This window comes from Triturus cristatus, chromosome 3_1 (assembly GCF_964204655.1).
Source record: "Triturus cristatus chromosome 3_1, aTriCri1.1, whole genome shotgun sequence".
Classification (NCBI taxonomy): Eukaryota; Metazoa; Chordata; class Amphibia; order Caudata; family Salamandridae; genus Triturus; species Triturus cristatus.
In genome coordinates, this window is record NC_140583.1 from 870775876 (window position 1) to 870799933 (window position 24058).

Genomic DNA, 24058 nt, shown 5'->3' on the forward strand with positions numbered 1-24058 from the left:
CTAGAAGTCTCTATCGGATTGAACTAATAGTTATTCAATTCTGCTATATGTGCTTTGTTCAGGCTGTTGTAGTAATCAGCAAAGGAAGATCAAGCACAAACCTCGCCTCTAGTCGTGACACAATTTATAAACATTAAATTCCTGATGCATAATAATGAATAGCATGAAACAAATTCCTCCTAACTATGTGCACTCTACACGGTGTGATGTACAAGCATTCATAAAATGACGTGGGGAGGTAGAAGACACTTGTCTTTATGGACATTTCGAACATAAAACAGTGGTTTATCGTTTTTTTCACACAAACCTGGCAGCTGGGTAAATCTGTTCCAAAGAGGTGATGCTGAAGAAGGCTGCTGATCCTGAGGAAAGGAAGGCAGAACTGCTGCAGAAAATACTCAATGGACTGAGGCGACCAAACACTAGAGGTAATCTTCAAAAAAAAAGAAAAACAGGATTGAACTTTCACTGATGTTCCTTGAGAGGAAAGTTAGCTGTTAAAATAGCATTGCATACGATTGCAGCTTGTGTCCACATATCCGGATTTCAATGGCTTAGATTGTATACCTTCACAATTGAACTTATCACTCCCTAAGGTGAACAGCTACCTACCATTGACATCTCTTCAGTTTCTCCGGCTTGGTACAACTTTCCCTTGGACAGTTCTGTTATAACAACATTTAATAGCGCTTCCAAAGATTTCTGAGAATCACAGGTATTCTGAAAATGTTAGAAAAGAGATGTAAACTTCAAAAGCTGTAGCAGCGTAAAAAAGACTTCTATTAGCAGGTTGGCACTGGCAATTATGGTATACACATCTTTAAAAATCTGAATTACATTTTTTAAATTTAATTCGGTTTATTAAAATTGACACAATAGCAACTTTAACAAAGGCATCATGAAACAATTTGTCATTGGATGCATTTCAATAACTTGTCTGATACGCTGCAAACGTGTTAAAGGATGGGCTTCATAATATTAATCTCTGTAATAAATGGTAAACACAACATAAATACAGAAGAAATAAGGAAGATGACCTATTACGGCACGTATACATGTGCATACTAAAAGGCGGTCCCCAAAACTCGTGCTGCCCGGGCCCGTGCTACGCCACTGCAACTGTAGCAGGGCAGGGTTTTGCATTCTGAATTCAGGACAGGGTTTTACATTGTGAGCTCTGTGAAACTCCCTAGTAAGGAATGTTACCTAGTAATGTATGTTTAATATTTAGTAGTCTCTAATGTAAAATGTTTTTTTTTCAAGCAACATTACTGGCTGAAAACTGATTTATTGTTAGTGTGCGTAGTGTAGCAATCGGAGTCTCTAACCCACACCACTTCCCTGAGTAAGCCCAAAGCAGCTCTGTCTCTTTGCCCTGGGGATCAAAGGCAACTGCCAGGCATTGCTGCTGAGCTGTCCATGTGAGGCTAGAGTCCAAGGGCAGACGGCGAGCTCCTGGCAGCAGTAATGGGTGAAAGGGGAGGGATTAAGACTGATCGCTGCTATAACTGGTGCTTAGTGATTGTTTTTTATTGGCATTTCGCATTTGATACAACACATATACAGTTGCTATATCTACTTTCATATATACCTTCTTCCATTATCTGTGCAACTATATCTTGACATCATTATCTTGATGGTGCTTGTTCTAGATAGATTACAGGTTAGTATGCCATTTTAAACACAAACAATATAACGTGTCTCCACTAAATCTCTAGATAAATAACAACGGAACAATTTCCTCATTGGTCATGCCTCCATTTCGGTCTCTAATATTTCCTCAATTGGTCGCTTCCACTGAACTGGTGCTTAGGGATGCCAGGAAATACAACTAGCAGAGCAGATGGTGTGGGTAGTGATCCATGCAGGTGGTGGAGGGCTGACTGGTGTTGAAGGTGACCTGCCAGTTGTTACGGGTCAAGGGTTCTTGAAAGTAAACGGATAATTTGAGTAGTTCATGCCTCTCACCTAATTTTTGGGCAGTCTCATTAGGACGAACAGTCCACTTAGGCGCAACTGCTGCAGTGTGGTTTCTTGTTAAAGGTACAACGCATGCCTTTAGCCATGGCCTCAAAGAAAAGATTAGAGGAACTGCTGAAGCTCTGATAGCGGAAAAACACAACAGCATAAATATTAGAGGTCCTGTCACAGCCTTCGCAGAGCACCTGTTGCACTACCATACGCACTCTTAAACTCAGTACATGCTAACAGCCGTGCTCTACCAGATCACTCCCACACACAACAGCGGCAGTCACATATTACCTTAAACACTCTGGCGCCCTTTGGAGACCAGCTCTCCAGCTACACCCTGAGAGCTTTTGGTGAGAATGACTGCAAGCAGGCCTTACATGTCACCACAGCCTCAGGCGGCAGTTACGGCCACAAAAGACATACCGTTTCAAAGTCAATACATCTAGCCTGAATTTTTTATTACAAGCCAGACATAATGGCATTAGTAATGCTTGTTCAAATACGCACAGTGGCTAAAAAGCTGTAGCAAAGATTATATCCTTGGGAAACATTAACTATGTGGGCTGATGCTGTTTTATCTGTTTTTTCTGGAACGCATTAGACGTTCACTACAATGCATTAACTTGTAAACATATTTTATTTATGGGAAACATTTCCCCATTCTTGGTTTATTAATTTCCAGCACTTTCAATGTGTCCTTTGTTATACACTAGTCTATGAGAATTACCTACATGTTTGGAAAAGTATGAATGCTTCTTCGGCCAATGCCAAATGCAGACATGTAGATTTGTTTAAACATGCTTGCTACAAGAGTCATTTTGCCATTATTGACTCTACAGTGCCACTTCAACGACCAGTCAAGCTCAAGTTTGTATATCAACTTGCAATATGTTTGGGAATACTGCAGTGTGGGTACACTACATGAACTTAAACAGAATATAGTGTTGCCCTGCATCAAGCATTAGATTACTTCAGAGGTATTCCGGTAGATAGAAGGGGAAGTTACCGTAGTACACTATACATCTGCTCATAAATTAAACCATACGGCAGCTTTACCTCTATGCTACACAGCAAGGGTGTTGATGTTCATGATTTTTTCAAATACTTTTGTGGGTGATCTGTACTTATGAGAAGACGTACAGTAAAAAAACATTTTCGTCAGTAACACACATATATAGAGGTGCGCCTCCTTAAGTATTGGAGGGGCTGGGGGCATCGGGGGACGGGTGGTAAACTGCCCCATCGAATAGAAACTAGCCTTGGTGCAGGCAGTCAGTGATGGTCGAAAACTAAGGATAAAGAGGCTGTCTTTGCAACCACAAAGTATATTTTGAATGCACCAATTAACACTAAAAGTCAGTAGGTTTTTTCTCACCTTAATCTCTAATCTTGTTACCTTAACTTCTACGTCTACCCTTCTTCAACATTTACCTATTTCAGTTTTCCCTGTAACCAAACCTCATGCCTCTAACCACGTCATCAATCTCTGCATTCTCACTCCACCCATCTCACTCTTTAACCTCTATCTCAGTTTTCCTCAAAGTTCTAATTCTTCACGCTTGCAGAAAAGTGCCTCTTTTGGACATGGTTATTCCACACTTTTTGCCTACATAATTGGGTAATTTCGACTAGAAGTGAACAGGGTTCCTGCCAACTAGATGCACTGTACCAGAGGGTCTTTCCCTGAACTGTACCCTTTGTTTCCCACTTGGCACAACTTCATTACCCCTTGTATATCTCTAGTAAATGGTTCCTCTGGTACTTAGGGCATAGGCACTAAAGAGGGACCCCAAGGGTAGCAGCCAATTTGTGCCATACTAGGGTCCCCTCACCCAAGCCATGCACACTGCCATTGCAGACTACGTGCCTTGGTGTAGACAAAACAGAAGAGTTGATCCCTGTGTGTCATTCCCACAGACACAGCATGGAATATAGGTATGACACCCTTTTAGCGGGCTTATAGTCCTATGGCAAGGTGCACTTGATCTCCTGTGAGGACATATCTGCATAAGCTGATATGCCCCTACAATATCCATGTCGATTCTTGGATATTGTAAGTGAACAGGGGAAGGCATAGAGTACATGGGCTGGACACTTGTCAATACGAGTTCCCCAGCTCCATGGTGGCTTCACTGTATTATGAGATGTTTTGTACCAAACATTTCGTCTTAATAAACTTGCAGTATTTCTAGTGTCAGATTTATTAATAACTGCACAAAGATGACCCCTTAGAGGGGTCTCCTGAAACCTACCAACATTTAATGTGATCACTGACATGTCTAAGCCAGTCTGCCACCACCAGACAGAGTTCTGACCTCATGGGGTGAGTGCCTTCATGCTCGGGGGTCCAGGATAATGCCTGTCCTGGGCAGAGCTGTTCAACCCCTCCCACCCCCCTCTCCCGGTCAGGAAGAGCGATCTGTGGCGGGAAGATTCAAATGCCTTGTTACCTTTGAAACGCAACCCCAGCTTCTTTTGATAGAAGGAGCAGGACCCCTTTCCTGGTCTCATCCCCTTTTGGTGGGAAGACAGGCCGGAAAATGAAGAAAGAGTAGGTGGTGTACCTACCTCTGCCAGCTCCACTCCTCAGGTGCTGGAGGCAAGATGAAGTACATATTTCAGCGACCACCATCTTAAAGATGGTGACACTTCTCCAACCAGGATTGGGGGTATGTCCCCCTCCCACAGGAGGTGGGAACAATAGAGGGTGTAGACACCCCAGGGAAGGGGCTCACTGGCCACTACCTGTCACTCCCTTGTAAATGCCCCTAAATGTTGTATTTAGGAGGCATCCCCGCACTCTGAACATTAGTATCACGGGCACAAAAAGACAAACAAATTATCGCTGTTGGACTGAGAACTGCAGGCCTCGTGGTGGACTTTAAGCACAAACTCCTACCTGCTACAACAGAACTCAACAAATACCATCCTCTAGCTCGTCTCGTCGCTGTGTGGCCTTCACAAACCCTGGAGAGTCTTCAGCACTTCGCAAATCGTGAAAGAAACTCCCTTAAGATAGAGGTACTATCTCCTTGTAGCGCCAGGCCTCCAAAACATCGAAGTCAGATCCAGTGTCATCCAGCTCCCCAGCCCGACCAACGTCTCCAAGTGCCAGCCTAAGGAACACTTGCTCTGGCAGGTCAGCTCGGCCTCTGCAGCAAGTCTTGAGGCCCCAGGACCTACCACAGTAGAAAGGCACCAATAACCGGGGTATTGTACCCCTTGCTGCAAAAACCTACAAAACTGAGTCCAAGCGGACTCAAACTCTACAGCAAGCCAGCACCCGACGAGGGACGTCAGGACTCTGGAGACCAACCTCAGCAGTGGCCCAGCAGTACAAGTTACTTACCTTCGGTAACGATGTATCTGGTAGAGACGATTCTAGCCGCAGATTCCTTCACATAGAATTATCCTCAGGTGTGAGACTGGATCCGGAAACTTTTTGCCACAGCATCCCTGCGCGCCGGGGGCGGGGCGACATCACGCGACTCCGCCCAGGCGTCATCTGCGTACGTGACGTCAGCGAGGTTACATAACACCCGCCCCGCCCATGTCAGTTTTTATCAGAGAACTTTTCCGCACTACAACGCGGAACCACCAGATAAAAAACTGTGGAAGCATGGGTACAGTGTGCGATGAGCAGAAAAATTGGAAAGAAACGGTGACTAACACCACCACCAGGGTAGTGCCAACACCGCAGAACCCAAGGGCAGGGAAAGAAGAAAGAAGAAGAACAAGCAGAAACCTGCGCAGTCACCCTGCCAGCACATAGACAACCTCCCATCCCTGTGCCCCGGAGGTAAGAACAGGCGTAACAGTCATGGCACACGTAGGAAGCCCCCTCCCCCCCAATCCTGAGCAAGGAATGGGACCAGTCCCAAGACAGCCAGGGACAACAAACTTCCAAGCCACCCCAACCTAGAGGGCAACCACCCACACGGGACAAGGGCAAGCCAAGGTCAGTTAACCCTTAATCAGAGGAAAGCCATGGAAGGAGGGGAGGGAGGACAGGGATAGAAAGCAATCCCTCCAAAACCTGGAGTAGCCAGAGCAGCAGGGCACCAGAGCACCGGAACCCCACCCTCCAAGGACCAAAGGAGGAATGAACCGCCCCCAGACGGAGTCACCCGCAAGAACAAGGAAGGCACTCACATGAGACACAGCCCCCCACCGGGAGGCGAGTACCGGAGACCAACCCAAGGGTCCTCGCAGAATAGGGGAGGAAGGGCGGGCCGTGAAGGAATCGGCGGCTAGAATCGTCTCTACCAGATACATCGTTACCGAAGGTAAGTAACTCGTACATCTGATAGAGACTAGCTGCAGATTCCTTCACGTAGAATAAATACCCTAGCAATACCCCCTGGCAAGGAGGGTCTGCGAAAGGACCCCACCAGCCAATGCAGAACAGAGGGCCCCACAGGGGACGAGAGCTGTGGACCAGGTAGAACCTCGCCCCTGCCAGGCCAAGGGAACCCCCACAAGCAGAACCCCACCAACCCCAAGGGGATGTAGGAGGGAAAGAAGGCTGAAGAGGCCTGTACACACAGCAGAGGAACCAAGGGCAAGGACTGAGAGGCCGAAGCACCCCACTCCACTCACAAGGCAACAAAGCTTCCGCCCAATGCCAAGACAGGAAAGCGGAAGAAGAAGAAGAAGCCTAGAGGACCCAAGGAAACTAGGGAAAAGAAGGCGAACCCACTCCAGATGGAAAGCAGCCTGCCAGCCAGAACAGTGCTGGCAGTCAAAGCCAGAAGCAAGAAGAAGAGCCAGAGGCCCCAGGAAGGCCGAGTAGGCGACGCCTAGCAAGGGAGAACACAGGATCATCCCAGACCTCAGGACAGGAGCAGGGAGAGGAGGAGATGCCCGTGCCACCACTATGAGTGGCCGCGCGCACAACCTCAGGAAGCAAAAGCAACCTACCTAAACGCCATGGAGAACAGGCACCCGAAGGCGACCAGAACCCTCTAGCAGAGCGCAAGCCATATGACAGCTACCACTACCCCACATAGAGTACGTTAAGTCCCAAGATATGGGAACCCTCTTTGGAAGAACTTCCGGCGCAGCGGAAAAAATAAAAGAGCCACGGGGAAAGAAACACTCTCGCTGAAGGCTTGACAAGCAGACCAAATAAAGCAGAAGACCCAATCTTAGAGTCAAGTCTGCGCAGCAACTCCTGCAGAACCACACACAATCAACACAAGGGCCGTCCAGCAGCCAACAATGCCATAGTCCCAAGGAAGGACATAAACGGCTAGAAAACACGCTGCACAATCAGAACAGCCGGCCTAAGAAGGCCCAGAATTAACCCAACTCAGAAGTCACTGAGGAGGGGACGGAGGAGGAGGAGGAGGAGGAGTACGGAGCCCTGCCAAGAGCCTTTGGACGGTGGTGTCGGCTGGGGCATGGAACAACAGGCTGCCATTAAACGGAAGGTCGATGAGTCGCTCCTGAATATTCTCAGGGAATACTCCGTCCCGAAGCCAAGCATGGCGACGGAGAGTGACTGAGGAAGCCATGGCCCGGCCCAGCACCTCCGAGACGTCCAGAGCGGAGTGGAGAACAAGCTCCCGGCCATCCAATGCATGATGCCGTAAGTCCACCAGGCCAGACTCCTAGGACGCTGCAGATCCCAGAGACTCCGCCGAGTCCCACAAACAGGAGGAGGCCCTAGCCAGCACGCACAAGGTGTTAAGGGCCCACAGGGCCGCGCTGGTCGAGGCGAACATGTTGCGTCCCCAAGAGTCCAGCCAGCGGGCCTCTCGGGACAGCGGAGTCAACAGCGGCGGCAGGGAGGGAAAAGCAGTCCGCAAAAGGGGGCTGGTGGCTGAGGGGTGAAGGGAAAGACACGCTGGGTCACGCGGCGCAGGGAGGTGCCAGTGCAGAAGATGCTGAGGAACCGGGTCCCCTGAGGCAGGACGCTTCCAAGCCCCCGTCAGGGAAGAAAGGAGCGAACCTTCAAAGGGAAGTAAGATTTCCCTCCCACCAGAACCCTGGTGGAGGACCTCCAATAGATGATCCGCCAGAAAGTGAGCCACCGGATCACCCATGCGCAGGATGCCCACAGCCGTGGACACCGCGTGAGCGAAGGCCGCACCCGCCTCCGTAGGGCCCCGCGTGGAGAAATCAGCTCCTCCGTGGACGACGGCTGCAAACTAAGGCGGCCGTCCCCGAGGCCAAGCGGGGCGGCCAAGGGCCAGACATGGAAGTCAGAAGGAGCCGAAGAATGAGGTACCTGCCGCTCTTCCGACGAACACCTCTGCCCCAGGAAGGGCAGGGAGCCGCCCTTCGACGCTGGTGAAAAAAAGACACCACACGGCGACCAGTCTCCGGGGAGGACGACACCAATATGCATGCCTCCAGAAAAGAAGAAGCGTCCGAAGACGAATCAGCGGTACGACCCCTGCGCGGAGCTGTAGAATCCGCTGCCTGAGGCCGGACAAGGGACCTCCAAGTCACCCCGCACCGAGGACCGGAGTGGAGACTGGAGTAGAGCTGGAGCCGCTCCGGGGCGGCGCCGGAGTGACGCCGACCCAATCCCCGCTGAGGCAGCCACCTGCGCGGGGGAACGAGATGGGCCTGGGGAGTGGCACGAAGCCCTCCGACAGCCGCAGCCCAGAATGAGGCGCAGATCGCTCGGCCCCCCATGCGGTGGCACCAGGGACGATTCAACCTCCGACTCAACCTCCGACGAGGCAGCCACCTGCATAGAGGGACGAGAGGGGCCCGTGGAGGGACGAGGAGTCTCCCCTGGCCTAGACCTGGACCGGGACGAGGAGGGTCCACCGACCTCCGTGGCTTCGCAGGGTCCAGCTGCTGCCGGCGCCGTAGCTGCGTCACCTCGGCCTTAGACAGGACCACCCTGTCAAAGGACCGAGAGGGGCTCGGGGATGCGACCCGAGCCCCGGCGACCTCCCGCAACACCACAGGGACCCCCGCAGGAGTTTGCGGCGAGGCAGAGACACCGAGGCCTGAAGGAGGTGCCCCAGAGGAGCCGCACCCCAACAGTACCACATCCTCCAAGCCTAGATCCGAACCATTTAGCGCCGGAGCCACCGGCGGCGCCGCAGAGGGCCCTGCGCAGAGCGAGGGAGCCGCCGACACCCCAAGAGGGGAAGGAGGAGGAGACGCCAGTGAGGCCTGCAAAGCCGCCGCGTATGTCTCCATTTGGACTCTCGACGCCCCAACACCGCAAAACGGTGGATAGGATGACACGTGTGGCCGCATCACCCGTGGAGAGTACAAGCACCCGGGAGGCCGGAAACCAGCCCCCGGGGACAAAGTGCAACACTTACCCACCGCGGAGCGACGCTCACGTGACATCGGAGAAAGGCAAGCACGACGATCACGGCCGAGTCTGAAGCCGTCCATCAAAGCAGACCGAGGAGAGGACGTCGACCTGGAGAGACGCGCCGAGAGAAGTTTCATCCGGCGCTCCCGCTGCGACTTCGGCTTCAAATGTTGGCACTGCGTACAGTCTGTGGTGCCGTGATCCTCCCCCAAACACCACATACAAATGAGGTGAGGGTCCGTCGCCGACATAAGATGCCCACAAGACGTGCAAGTCTTAAAGCCCGAAGGCATTCGCACACTGTTCCACTAAAAAATTTAAGAAAAAAGGGGCCTAACAGGCCCGTAGCAAGGATCGATCCACGTTGCACGCGGAAAAGGAAAAAACTGACGCGGGCGCACCAGGGCGGGTCTTATGTGACCTCGCCGACGTCATGTATGTGGACGACACCTGGGCTGAGTCGCGTGATGTCGCCCCGCCCCTGGCACACAGGGATGCCGTGGCAAAAAGTTTCCGGATCCAGTCTCACGCCTGGGGATAATTCTACGTGAAGGAATCTGCGGCTAGTAGTCTCTATCAGATATTCCAGAATCGTCGTTCCAAGGTGCAGGCCCTGACCACGAGGTACTTCTTTGCGCACCGTTGCCCAGCTGCACATCTTCACTGCACCCAGCCCACCTGGCCTGGGCATCTTACAAAGCAGCTGTGCTCCTACGGCCCCAGAGCCCTTGCGACCTCTACTCTCCCTTGAGAGCCTTCAGACTTGCCTGCATGTCTCCCTTTGCTTTTGCAGGTGGCCCCTTGTCTACGGGGCAAGCCAGCTATAAAGTCCCCTTTTTCCTTGCTCACTGTGAAATCTGGAAAGCTACTGAGAACTTGGCCTTGGAACTTTGGATCTGGGCCCCCGAACCTACTGATTCTAAAAGGTTAACCACTAAAGTAACTGCATTTCATTAAATTTCCAGTTGCCTTTTTTATTCCATAGGAAATGCATTGTGTGTAATTGCACACACCTGCGATTATTTTATTTATTGTGATTTTTTCGGATTGCGGAAAGTATTTACCTTGTACTTACCCAAAGTTTTTGGTCTAAATATTTATATTAAAAGAAATTGTATTTTTCTAATTCAGTCTCAACTTCATTCATTGCGTGTGTATCATTTACTGCCTCTGTGAGTAAAACAAATGCTTAGCACTACCCTCTGATAATCCTAACTGCTCGCCAAGACTGCCACAAAATAGTGTAAGGATGATGTTCTTTTGCCTCTGTAAACCAATAAGGGTCTCCCCGACCTCTCTGCACAGTGTACCCCATTGTAGTGCACTATATAGAGAGGTGGGTTTCCTACAATTCTCATTATATGTTCTCCCCTTGTCATCTCTGATTTTACTGTATCATTCTCTCTATCACGCCCTACTTTATTCATGGCATACGCTCATTCTCACCTATTTGTTTTCCTCACTACTATGTCGCTTTCTTTCTTACACTTTTTAGGTTATCTCACAGATATTCTTCCTAGTTCTTCTCTGACGTTCATTTCTACTCCTGATCTTCCTTATGTTACTTAAAGTCATCTGTCTCCCTATTTTCTGATATATTGTCTCTTAGTGTGCAACCGACAAGCAAAATCCATCAAACTCCGATTCAACTCACACCCTTCAACCGCTTAGCTACTGTAATTATTTCCTTTTTTGGTCCCCTCCTCATTTCTATTTCTACTCCGAGTTCTCTCTCCTAGGTCAACAAGTACCATACATATATCCATCCCTCCCATTCTAGTTCTTCTGACTCTCATCACCAGACCCCACATACCCAAGCCTCACATTCAAAATCTTACATCTCTCACCGTTTTTCTCTTTCTTTTCAAGGATCAATGCAGTCCAACCAAATGTCCCGGTGAGGGAAATGTAACAATAATCTCCACACAAATGAGATGAGCTAATGCTATTGTACATTAATTTACACTTATGCAGCAAGCAAGAACCAAAACACATTGTGATCTCCGTTCATAATAAGAACTGAAGAATTTTCAGTGCCACATTTTGATAAGAATGTTGAAATAAATGCTCACAAGGTCTAATGATAGTACTCTGATTCCAAGGTACATCCAAACTGAGCTCAAGCGTCTTCTCTTTGTTAAGTATCAGAAAATCCCTTTTTCCTGTTAATGCTACTTTTCTCAATGGCACCCTTCAGCAAACGGCATAGCACTGCCTTCCATAGTTTACCTGAAGTACAGTGTGAATTACCTATATGACTTGGATGAGTAACTGCTCTGAACTAGCCTCGCCATCATCATCATTTTAAAAAATTGCCATCTTGTCTCTACTCCCCATGGGCAATACGTGATGGGTAAGGGGAAGGCATAAAGAGGTTTTGCCAGGTTGATGTCCAAGTCATTTTAGAGATCCTGTGCCTCGATGGGTGAAAGTACTTCCCATATGGCAGGGCTCCTGCAGCTTCTGTAGCAAGATCTCTACAAAGGCATCAATCTTAAAAGAAGGTCCTACAGTCTATGAAAATATCGCACACGACCTGCAGGACACGTCAGATACGTTTACAAGAATGCGGGATCCCATTTCGGAGTATCTCAGCTAAGACAACAGGAGCCTTACATGCCCCTATAGACTGTGACCACAGTCCACTGGGTCTATTGTCCCATAGCAGATCGCTAACCAAAGCGGACACATGATCCCTTGAAGCTTATATGTCGAGCCCATACTTGATTTACCCTGCATTCCTGCTGTGGTGGTGCCTGAGGCGGGCGGGGTCGCTGTTTGGAACAGCTTCTTTGTTGGGTCAGTTCCTTTTACATAGGTGGGAATGCCCGCCTCATTATTGTACGTATCATATAAAACAATAAAAAGTGATTGAAACTAAAAATATCTTATAGGAACAAAAAAATAATTTTTTGCTAATAGGCACTCATCTGCCTTTCCTACGAAGAGAGGTTCTTGTCAAATGACATTTCATCCTGCGTGTCCAGGGAAATACCTGTGGACCACATCCAGGAGAATTGTTTGAGAACCACTCTATTGGGCAAGTAACTAGTCCCATCTGCATTATACGCTTGGAAACAGCCATTCCACCAGCAAACAGATGCCCAACTATTTGCTGCACATCAGCAGTCCGGAATCTTGTAGTCTCATTAGCTTTCAAAACAAGGTATGCTTGTAGTGAGACAAAAAACTTTCAATAATCAGAAACACAAACATGAGGAGGAAGGTGTCAGGAACCACCTGACTAATGAAGTCTGATCCACTAGGCTATCCGATGTAGAGTTTTTCATGAGAAAACCTCGGTCAGGAGATGGGCCATGCTTCTCGCCTCTCCTTTTACTCACTTCAGGGATGATGACAGCTTTCCCCAGGTTACCAAAAGTGGCTCCATAGGAGACTCAATAAATGTCAAAATATGCTCAGAATACTGTCCTGAACGTACCACAATATTATCCACATAGAATTAGAACTAGTGGAATTTTCCATTGCCTGTGCTGCTTCAACCCACCAATAAAGCAAAAGGAGAAACATTTAGAAGGCCCGGCATATGAAACTAGAAAGGAATTTCCAGCCATTTGTCCACACCACTAGCATTCTGAAACTTCAGATAGCAAGGTACATCAATATTTAGGGAAGAAGTGGTTTAATTTCATAATTATGCCTTGTGTCCTGATAATTGCAGCATCACAGTGGAGGTTAAAACTAATAAAACTGCGGCAGAGGACATTTGAGGGAGTCTAGGACCTTAAATATTTGCAGCATGGCAAGCACGCCAGTGTGAAGAAGAATACTTATCTAGCACTGCATTTGCACTTCTAGGAAATGTAATTGGAGTCACATCTTTCAGGTAAACATGAGGCGTTTTAAGAGAAATATCCTCTGGGGTATCATCCTGAAGATGTTGTTTTCATCATATGATTGTGTTCTTCTCTTGAACACTGCTCTCTAGGTATCTTGTGGGATTTCCAGGAGACCTGTCTACTCTTGAGGTCTTGTCAAAACAATTCTTTGGAACAGAAACCTTTTCCCATGGTGCTGCTGCAGAAAGAGGAGAGAAAAGTGGTGGAAATGAAGAGAATCCAGGTTTGGAACTTGAGAATGTTTAGTGGGGTAATGTGCATCCACTGGAGTGTGTCTGGAGTGGTTTTGTGGAAGTTGCACTATAGAACCTATGTTTGCAAAATATCCTTAGCACAAGCCTGTTGATGTTCAAAATATGGTGATAAGTGCCCGGATCCTCTACCGGGACTCAATGATGATAGTGAGTGTGGTGACAATGACAGTGTTATGAAGGCAACCTCAACAATGGCCTAGAGTGGGGGCGTGGCCATCAGAATGGCCGAGTAGGACGTGCTTTCGCCGAGCTCCGGCTGAAAGCTTTATCCGCCATAGAATCCGGTGCCCTGCAGAACACTGTCCCTGTCAAAGGCTATGCCCAGCTGTGGTCCGTGGCCGAGATCGGGAGGAAAGATCGCATTTTGGAGCCCAGGGGAGGTGGAAACCCGAGAGCTCCAGACGAGCTGACAACTTTCAAGATGGCGCCTCGCAGCACTTGAGGCCCGGAGAAACTGCGCCGGAACCTGCGTGTCACCCAAGAGAGCCGCTACCGTCTGGGGGTAGACCCGTGGTCCGTCGCTCTGCTGGAGTGCTGACTGGGGTGACCAGGACGGCCCGCTGCTTCGCAGGGTACGGCCGGAGCTTGCAGAGCGCGGTGTGTCCACGGGAGGAGCCCCTCCCCCACCGCAGCCGAGACCTGACGCAACGCCAGGATCCGGAGACGAGAGGAAGGGCAAGGTACTGTGGGCGCCTGCGGCCGCTCTCGGTGACCGCAGGCATTGAATGCGCGTCCGCTTCAGGGCAGAGCGGCGCTGCCCCGAGTGAAGGGGAGGGGAAGTGCAGAAGCTGCGGGAGAGCGAGTGGCCCCCAGCTGGGAGCGCAGATTTGAGGCAGAGAGTCATCCGAGGGGGTTGGACCCGCGCAGACTAGTTGACCGGTGGAGTTCAGCAGAGGTTGGCCCCCCTGCTCCCCCCCTCCGAGATGCTTGAACAACCCCAGAGCTTGTTACAGGAGCTTTAGGAGGGCTCCGGGAGGGACATTTGTGTATGGAACGCCTGGAGGGGATCGGAGAGACTGAGGCAGGCCCGCTCGGATTGGGAGGGGTATGGAGAGATGCCGTAGGATCAGGCACGTGGACTGGTAAGGTGGGGCCTACGGGCTGACTGACGAGTCGGATTAACATTCCCCCCCCTCCTTCCGGATCCGCGTCCTGGCCTGTGTGCTTGACCCTGGCTGGTCCCACCGCAATACTGGGACATTGCCTCCCGGAGGAGGCGCTCGCGGGTGGCTGCAGCGGGCGAGCGCCACAGGCCCTACAGGCAGCAGGCGATCTGGCCTGAAGCATACACGGGGAGGGGGCTCCCTACCATCTGCGTTTGCCCGAGCACACCATGGGTAAAGACAAGGAACCGAAGCCGCCGCGTCAGAGCAAAATGGACCAGTGCGCAAAGGTTATCGCCCCTCACCAGGAGGAACGCCCAAGTGCCCGATCGGATACGGAAACCCTTCTACAGGCAATTCAGGCATCCAGGACGGCGCTAGAGGGTCAGATCGGCGCGGTGGGCTCGGAGGTGGCGCTCTTGCGCCAGGACCTCAGGAGTCTGGCTGGACGGGTCACGGAGATGGAGACGCGGCTGAGCGAGACGGAAGACTCGGTACTCAATTTACGCAAGGAATTACAGGAAGTCCGGTCCTCTCATAAAGACCTGCTGTGGAGAGTGGATGATGCGGAAAACAGGGCCCGACGGAACAATCTGCTTTTCGTGGGCTTTAGAAAAGGAATTGAAGGGACGAATATGCCGAACTTTCTCTATGATTGGCTGCGGAACAATTTTCCGGCGGACAAGTTCTCCTCCTGTTTCGTCATAGAAAGAGCCCACCGGGCACTGCTGGCCCGACCGCCGGTGGTGGCGCAACCTAGGCCCGTGATAGCATGCTTTCTAAACTTCCTGGATAGGGACATGATACTTCGAGAGGCCCGGAAGCTAGGGAAAATACGGCACGAGAATACCTGCATCATGATCTTCCCGGACTAGGCGCAACCTAGGCCCGTGATATCATGCTTTCTAAACTTCCTGGATAGGGACATGATACTTCGAGAGGCCCGGAAGCTAGGGGAAATACGGCACGAGAATACCTGCATCATGATCTTCCCGGACTACAGCAGAGAGGTGCAACGGGAGAGGCGCACTTTCGACTCCGTTAAAGCTAAACTGAGAGAACGCAAGATACAATACATGCTGCTGTTCCCTGCGAAACTGAAGGTCCTGTTTTCGGGCAAATCCCACTTCTTTCAGACACCGGAGGAGGTTTGGCAGTGGCTGGAGGAACGTCCCCCCCTGAGGTGTCCAGAAACACGGAACGGTGGTGAGGCGCCCCCCGTTGCGGCGGGCGGCCGACCCCTAGACACGCAGCGCATGCTTCGGCCTCGATACCGGCAAAAGGGCCGCACCCTGGAAGCCACTCCATATCCCTCGAAGGGTGAGGGCAGACGAAGAAGGCGCACAGATGGATCTCTTGATTCCCGACGTACAGCGAGCGTCCACGCTCCCCGTCCCGATGGGCGGCTTCAGATGGGCAATACTGAGAGAGACGCCGGAACTGAAAGTGGTCACTCATCCCCCGAGAGGGACGAGGTGGTGGATCCCTCGATGCACCCATCGGCGGCTGAAATATTGCGTTGGAGCAGGCAACATTGACTGAGGCGGGGGCATCGCAGAATGAGCCCCCAGACTCCAACTCTTGATTTGGGGACTGCAGGGATGACCGTGGTTGGGACTAATTATGCTGGAGCAGCCAAACTGGACACGCACCCCCCCCGGTCTTACCTCATATTCCTCATCTTTTCTGTGGACTTTGATTTCTTTCCCTATTCTCCTTTCTTCTCTCTACATTTGTCTGTGCTTTAACTATTCTTCGGATTTTGTTTTTGATGGTTTTGGGATAGCCGCAGGAGTTGGGGTCTGTGGCGTAAGTTGGGTACGGGAGGGCGACAGACCTCCGCCTGCCCTACGGTCCACTCCCTGACATATTGCCGGGGAGGAGTCATGGGGGAGGGTGGGTGGGTGGGGTGGGAGAAGAGGGGGAGGGGGATGTGCTAGTTTTTTGGGTGGAAATGTTCTGGGTTGGGGTTTGTTTTATAGTTGTTCGGCACACTGACAGCAGGATCATACGGGTAGGTACATATACCATCCACCCCCCGACAGGGATGACTTGGGCACGCACCACTACATGGCCTCCGTGACGATGCATAGAACCCCCGAGGATGGACTAATGACCTGCCCCTACAGGGTTCTCACGTGGAATGTAAATGGTCTTGGGGACAAAATCAAGAGAGGATTGGTGACGGTATATATTAAACGGTTACACCATGATGTGGTTCTCCTTCAGGAGACCCACCTTAAAGGGACACAGTGCGGATTTTTGGCAAGGGGCGCTTATAAGGTATTGGCGCATGCAGGTTACACGATGGGCTTCCGAGGGGTGACTATCTTGATTAAAAAATCCCTACCATTCGCGGTGACCCGGACCTGGACAGATCCCCAGGGGACTTACGTAGGGGTGTCAGGAACATGGGGACGGCAGAGGGTCACGATAGCCTCGGTCTATGCACCACCGAAACTCCAAGCCAAGACTCTCTCCGGGCTGGCTGGAATCCTGATGGATACACTGGACACGTTACACATCATAGGCGGGGACTTGATGTTATGTCCACTCCCTTGGACCGCTCCGGGACCCGCGAAGACGGCTCCCTGATCACGCCCATGGCCAGGGTTATGGCCACACTTGGCCTAACGGATGTGTGGCGACAGCTGCACCCGACCACTAGAAGCTACTCATACTACTCTGAGGCACACAAGGTGCATTCTAGACTAGACTATATTATTCTCCCCCGCTATGCACTTGGGACTCACGACGAAGCAGAATATCTGGCGAGGGGTCTTTCGGACCATTCCCCCCTCCTGGTGCGGATGGGTGGGAGGCCTCGAGCAACTGGTGGGGGTTGGAGACTGACGCCATGGGATCTACAGAATAGGGAGGTATTGCACGGCATCAGGGCTGACACAAAAGTGTACTTTGCAGAAAACGTGGGTTTGGTACAGTCCGGAGTGACCATATGGGAGGCCTATAAGACGGTACTCCGGGATAGAGCGCAAAATCGAATATCCTGGGTGAAACGGAAAGCCCAGGAGGAGCTCAGTACTCTCGAAACCCAAATACTTGACTTAGACCGGCAGTACATATCAGGACGTGACCCTCAGGTGCTTCGACGTCTGGCGGATACCCAACAGCAATATAAAGACCTAGTGACAGATGAAGCCAGGGCACAGGCGCTTGCGACCCTGCATAGGATATATGACGTTGGGGACAAGTCCGGGAAGCTACTGGCCTGGCTAGGCCGTAAGGAACGGGATGCCAGATGGATTGAAGGGGTAATGGATGGGCAGGGACATTTACAGAGAGGGGATGCCCAGATCGCCCGGACGTTTGCTTCCTACTTCCGGGACTTTTACATGGCTAGGGAATTGGGTGGACTGACAGAAATCAGGGCCTACCTGGCCACGGTCCAAACTCCGGTCCTTGCGGATGAGGATAGGGAGACCCTTGAAACTGCAGTAGCGGTCACGGAAATTAGGGAGGCAATAGCCAGACTCAGACCGGGGAAGTCGCCGGGTCCGAACGGGCTCCCAGCAGAATTCCTTAAAAAAGGCGCAGACCTACTGATGCCCCACCTCCTGGCACTCTTCAATGATGCAGCCCAGGAGGGTCTCCTCCCACCAGACCTTCGGATGGCCACGATCATACCTATATATAAACATGGCAAGCCTCCTGAACACTGCGCGTCCTATAGACCAATCTCCCTCCTGAACGTGGAGGTTAAGCTCTTGGCGACGATATTGGCCCTTCGCCTGAGTCGCGTGATCTACAGCCTGGTCCACCAGGACCAGACGGGATTCCTCCCGGACAGAGCGACTAGGCAAAACCTGCGGCGCACACAACTGGCACATATGTTCCTCGCCCTAGACGCTGAGAAAGCGTTTGACGCTGTGCATTGGCCCTTCTTGGAGGAGGCAATGGTCACATTTGGCATCGGCCCAAACTTTAGGAAATGGGTGGGACTATTATATACGGACCCCAGAGCCCAAGTGAAGGTGAACGGGATCCTTTCGAAAGATTTCCCAATCAGGAGGGGGACCAGGCAGGGCTGCCCCCTGTCCCCGTTCCTGTTCGCGCTCATCATTGAAGTGGTGGCTTGTGAGGTCCAGCAGAGGGTTGAGATACGGGGATTTCAAATATCACAAGCCGACGGACAGGAGGAGAAAATTTCGCTTTATGCGGATGATATTCTTCTGTATGTGGCACACCCGGCCGCCAGGGTCCCTGCATTGTTCAGAGTACTGGGTAGGTATGGCTCCTTCTCGGGATATAAGATAAACTGGCATAAATCGGTCTTGTATAGCCCACGCGAAGAGGAGGAATGGCCCCCTCTGCCTGCCACCCTCCAAGTTACCCAGACGGGGTTTACATACTTGGGGATTTATCTGACTACGGACTGACATGTCTCCTATCAAATCAACATCAAACGGGTGATTAGGAATTTTACAGAGGATGCTCTGAGATGGAAGACACTCCCTCTCACGATCTTAGGGCGGGCTGCAATGTTTAAGATGATCACGTTGCTCCGTTTCCTGTACGCCCTACAGAATGAATATTTCCCCCTCCCCAGGCAGACATTCAAGGTTATACAAGCGGAACTACACTCTCTATTATGGTTAGGGAAACAGCAGAGAATAGCCCTAGATACACTACAGAGAAACCAATACAATGGGGCGATATCCCTGCCATATGTGGAAGCTTATTACTGGGCTGAACACCTCGCGCCGATAAATGAGTGGCTTCACGCACATGCGGATCACCCGACGTATAGACTAGAAAGAGATACCATGGCACGCCCCACTACTTGTATGGGGGGGCAGGGAAGAGGCGACTACTCCCAGCCACGCAGATAACCATAGAGGTCTGGGACTGGGCGACGAAGATGATGGGATGGTCACGGAAACCAACCAAACAGACACCGATATGGAACTGTTCGGGGCTCAAGGAGCTCCATAAACTCACAGGTTTCAGGGGTTGGGATGATATCGGAATCTCCGTGTTGGGGGATCTGGTAACAGGAGGGAAATTGAAATCTTATAGATCCCTGGCAACGGAATATGGTCTACGTCCTACCCAGTTCCTTAAATACGCGCAACTACGCCATGCATGGGGGGCCGAGGCGACGCTTACCTCCGCACTACCAGAATATGCCCCGCTGGAGGGCCGGCTGTTACAAGAGCGGGTGCCCAGTAAACTAGTGTCGCTGACATACAAGACCCTGAATAATAACACGCCGGACAGATTGGGGAAACTGAAAGCAACATGGGAGCGGGATCTGGGTGAGATGGACACAATAGACTGGGAAACTGTCTTGATGCATCACAGAGAAGTCGCAATTAAATCCCGACTCCGACTTATACGATATAAGATACTGCACAGGGCGTATTATGATAGGGTCAGACTGCATCACATGGGCAGAGACTCCTGCTGCCTCAGATGTCGACATCCGCAGGGGGCCTTCTACCACATTATCTGGGATTGCCCTATTATCCGCACTTATTGGACACACATACTGGGGGAATTGAGTGAGGTGCCGCTCCCCATGGACCCAAAACTTGTTTTGCTTGGAATACCTACAGATATAGATCTGACCCGACCGCATCTGATCTTTACAATGTTGGCTTTGGTGGTAGCGAAAAGAGATGTTGCACGAGCATGGGGTGCTCCAACCCCCCCACAGGTTGGGGAATGGAGGAGGGGGATGGATATGTATATGGCGGCTGAGAGGGTTACATACAAAGCTAGAGGATGCCCCCGAAAATTCCGTAGAGTATGGGGCAAATGGAGACGGTATCATGGTCTCGACGGAGGACTGGGGCCGGACTGATGCACTAAGAGCCCTAAAGGTCCCAAGGGGGTGGCGGGAGGTCGAGGACCGAGGGACAGGGTCGACCATTGAGGAGGATTATTGGGGGATCGCAGAGTATGGAAGAACTATGACCTGTCAGAAATGGTTAGAACTCACGGACTTGAGGCTTAAGAGGTCGCTCCTGCGGAGGGAGGGTGGTGGGTGGGGGGGGTAATGGGGTACCTATCTGTGACTTGTCAGCTGTGCATATGTTGGTTGAAAATGCAAATAAAAATATTAAAAAAAAAAAAAAAACAATGGCCTAGAGTATCCTTATCTCACAAGTATAGAGGCATGGAAGTGGTGCAATATTTTGCACCTTGATGTTGAACATGAGCGCCCGTGACTACAAGATTTTGAGGATGTAAACTTAGGACGGTGTGACATTGCTCTTTTCAGGGAAGGAGGAGGGAACCTACTTGATTGCCCACATAGGTAAGATGGATGTAGTATTAGTAAACTCTCTGCACTTGTCAATTTCCCCGCTTTGGCTTGAATCAAACCCTATCTCTACCCCATAACTGCTTGAATGGCATAGATTGACAAATGCAGCATTCCTTAATAATGTCAGGCAATTAAGTCTAAACACTTTTCCACTACATCTGTCTAACGCAGCAAGCATCGTGACTAACAGTGAGAGAAGAAAACGTCTTGATGGAAAACTTATGAAAAACACAACCGTGCAGTTTAATCATGTTAGAATCATTTCCTGCTACCTTTTTCTTTTTAAAAGAATGGTTATGGTGGTGCTTTCAAATGCACTCCAAGTCTAATTTGGTTTATTGGATTGTGTCTTAAGAAAAAGGTTGACGCTCACTTTCTGCACTCAATTGCTTTCATTCTGAAAATGTTTTTGAAAATGTTCCTGCATCCTGTATATGTGCAGAGATATTCTACGTTTTAGGATAAAGAATAAACATATTTTCTGGGGAATACTGGCCGAAAGAGTTTTTCTTTGAAACTCTGCATTTTTGAATAAACAGTCTGAAGAGTAACTAAATAATGATAAATTTGGCACGATACGCTAGAGTTCAATCTGGATTTGAAGTGTACTAAGAATAGTGTCACTGTCATTTGAGGATAAATTCCAGCAAGAGGTGGATGTCTCTGAAGCATGCCTATGTGAGTTCACATTGATGACGCCCAAGTCCCCTTTACACAGTAAATGTCGGAGCTCCACTTATGCTGTTTGATTAGTAAATAATCCAAGCTCGATGAACAAGGGATACAGACAAAGGTATTACTAGCTCTTGAGCGATGTGGAAATCAATGTGAATATTTTTAAAGTTAAACTTCTAAAGAACTTGCAGTTGGCTCACAAAATCAGGCCAGTCGAATATAAATAAGAACATTTTTACGTGTATCAAACTTCATTTCAGACTGTCATTAAGAATCATTCACAAAGCGACAGGTCTCGCTTCCAAAGGCAAAGCTATAATAGATCTAGCTTCTTGTTGGTAATAAGTGATTTTTTTTGTCTGCTGCTTCTAGCTGTTCTAGAATGAAAATATCATATTGAAGCAATCTCCCGAGCTACAACTATAGGGATGTAGGGAGCAGGGTCCCTATGTTGAACAGAGTTCGTTCCCAGAATCAAGCGGTATCCTCAAAGAACGGAGTTATAAAAATGCATGTGTTTATTCTGTGAACAAAAAAAGCTGTCAATCCAACATCCACATGTTATCAAGACACCAAAATAAAACAAATGATTTCACAAGGGTGATTAGTGAATAGGCCTAGCGCGCCCTAAAGGTAAACAGGAGGTGCTTACTATACAATAAAGCCATAAACCAGGAATTAAAATGTCTGACTGATTTACAAGCTTCAAGTCAGGTTGCTTCTGCAGGCCAACCAAAGGAATACTTCTGCACTATCACCAATTACAACACAAATGGGGCAACTTGCGGAATTCCACAGCCTTAATGGGCAGCCCAGACAAGCAATGGCATTTCAAGATAAGCCTACAGCAGCCAATAGCTGAAGTGGGCTGACCGAAGACCCAATTTCCCCGTAATACTTCCCATACATACGTTTTAAAAGTATCAGTAACATGAGATCTCCCAGACAGGTAAAGCAAGAGCTAAAAAGGTGTCCAATTGTTGCTCAGTGCTGCAAGCCTGGTTTTAAGGTAGATGTCACCCATGGACGAACATTTAAAGGAGTAGCACAGTCACAATTCCGATTAGCTATTTACTACAGGGTGGTCCCAAGGAATAGGAGAATGAGACTGGAAAAAAATCAGGCTTACAGACCATAGGAAGCAAACTAAGGCAATGAATTCTAAACATTGAAAATTATATATGCAGCTATTGTATATAACTAATTCAATCAAAATGTTCTTTATGGCTAATTTGGGTTATTTCTCTGACTTAAGTTAAAAGGACAAACAAGTATATTCCTTATTCATTTTATAAGGAGGCCATTTTCATGACTCCGCATTTCTCAACTGGCAGGACCCCTGGTGCCAAAATGAATAGTTCTGGTGGATAATCTATCTAAACGTAGATTTCTCACCTTGTGAATACTCTTGCAGGCGTCAGAATGGATGAAGAAACTTTTCAGCAGTACCTCTGCGTGCCAGTAGGTGGCATGGTATGGCCCTGTGCCGACATTATTTTGCTCCAAAAGTGACATGCGGAGCTGCATACAAGAGCCACCTGTGCATGTTGAGGTCAGTTGCTTTCCAGGCCCTCAGACGCAGAGGTATGACCAGTGTGCAGATCTGTAGATTAGGACTATTTTAGGTGGAAAGAGTCCAGTTGATAGACTGGGGAGGTGGGAGGGTTAGTGGGGAATCTGAGGTTAGGCAGAGTATCCACCAGAAAGATCGTTACTCACGGTAAATAACTTGCTCTTGTGATGGATACTTCTAACTGCTGATTCCTCACCTTGTGAATAGATACCAAAGCAGTACCAATCACGGTGGTAGGTCTCTGAATTGGCTGAGACCAAAAAGTCCTGCAGGACCAAGTGGGCAAAATGTGACTCCTGACGGACCTGTCAAGGCAGTAGTGCTTTGTTAACGTATGCACCGAAGGCCATGTGGCTGCCTGACAGATATCCAGGACAGGCACTACGCATGCTAGCACAGTGGTAGTAGCTTTGGCTCCGGTGGAGTGAGCCCATAAGCCTTCTGGTATCTGCACAGAGAGATCTCTGACCTTCTCTCCCAGATAAAGACCCCAACCCAGCAGGGACGCACTCCTTCCCCACTAGCAAACTCTCTGTGGGAAAGGGAGTATGGTTTGGCACTGGTCAGATTATGGTTGAGAAGCCACCACTGGCGACCTTATATAGTCTGCCCTGGAACCTGGATAACCATCGAAAGGTTTCCAACTAAGACATCAGTTTCTACTACAGAGACCGCATCTGCCATCTGGTGACAGAGACTAGCAGGATGCAAGAGAACAAAACAGACAAAAAAGTCTCAGCGCTTCTCTCACCAAGGTCTACGACCAAGGTCGAAATATCCATATCATAGCCTAAATGCGATGGACTCATTGTGGCAGAGGAACTGCACCCAGAAGGCCCAATAAAGGGGAGCCTCTGTGAAGGTGTCAGGTCTCGTTGATCAAGAACCTCAGTGATGTTAGGAGGTGCATCGTTGTCTGGAGGTGGTCCACGACTGACTGGCAAGCCTGCCTTCAGGAGCCAGTTGCTGATGTAGGGGAAAAAAGGTTTGTCTAACTTTCAAAGGTGCACTGCGACCGCCACCATCACATTCGTGTACACCCGAG

At 49.8% G+C, this 24058-nt stretch overlaps 1 protein-coding gene across 7 annotated transcripts in view; it reads right to left on the bottom strand.

Annotated features, from left to right (window-relative positions):
• UBR3 (ubiquitin protein ligase E3 component n-recognin 3) overlaps positions 1–24058 on the bottom strand; it is a 2077978-nt gene that overhangs the window by 141225 nt on the left and 1912695 nt on the right. For all 7 annotated transcript variants that reach the window (XM_085645338.1, XM_085645337.1, XM_085645336.1 and 4 more), the window contains 2 exons: positions 613–720; positions 308–433 (listed from right to left, as the gene is read on the bottom strand). In XM_085645338.1, the coding sequence (XP_085501464.1) occupies positions 308–433; positions 613–720 (234 nt within the window). The remainder of the gene's footprint in view (positions 1–307; positions 434–612; positions 721–24058) is intronic.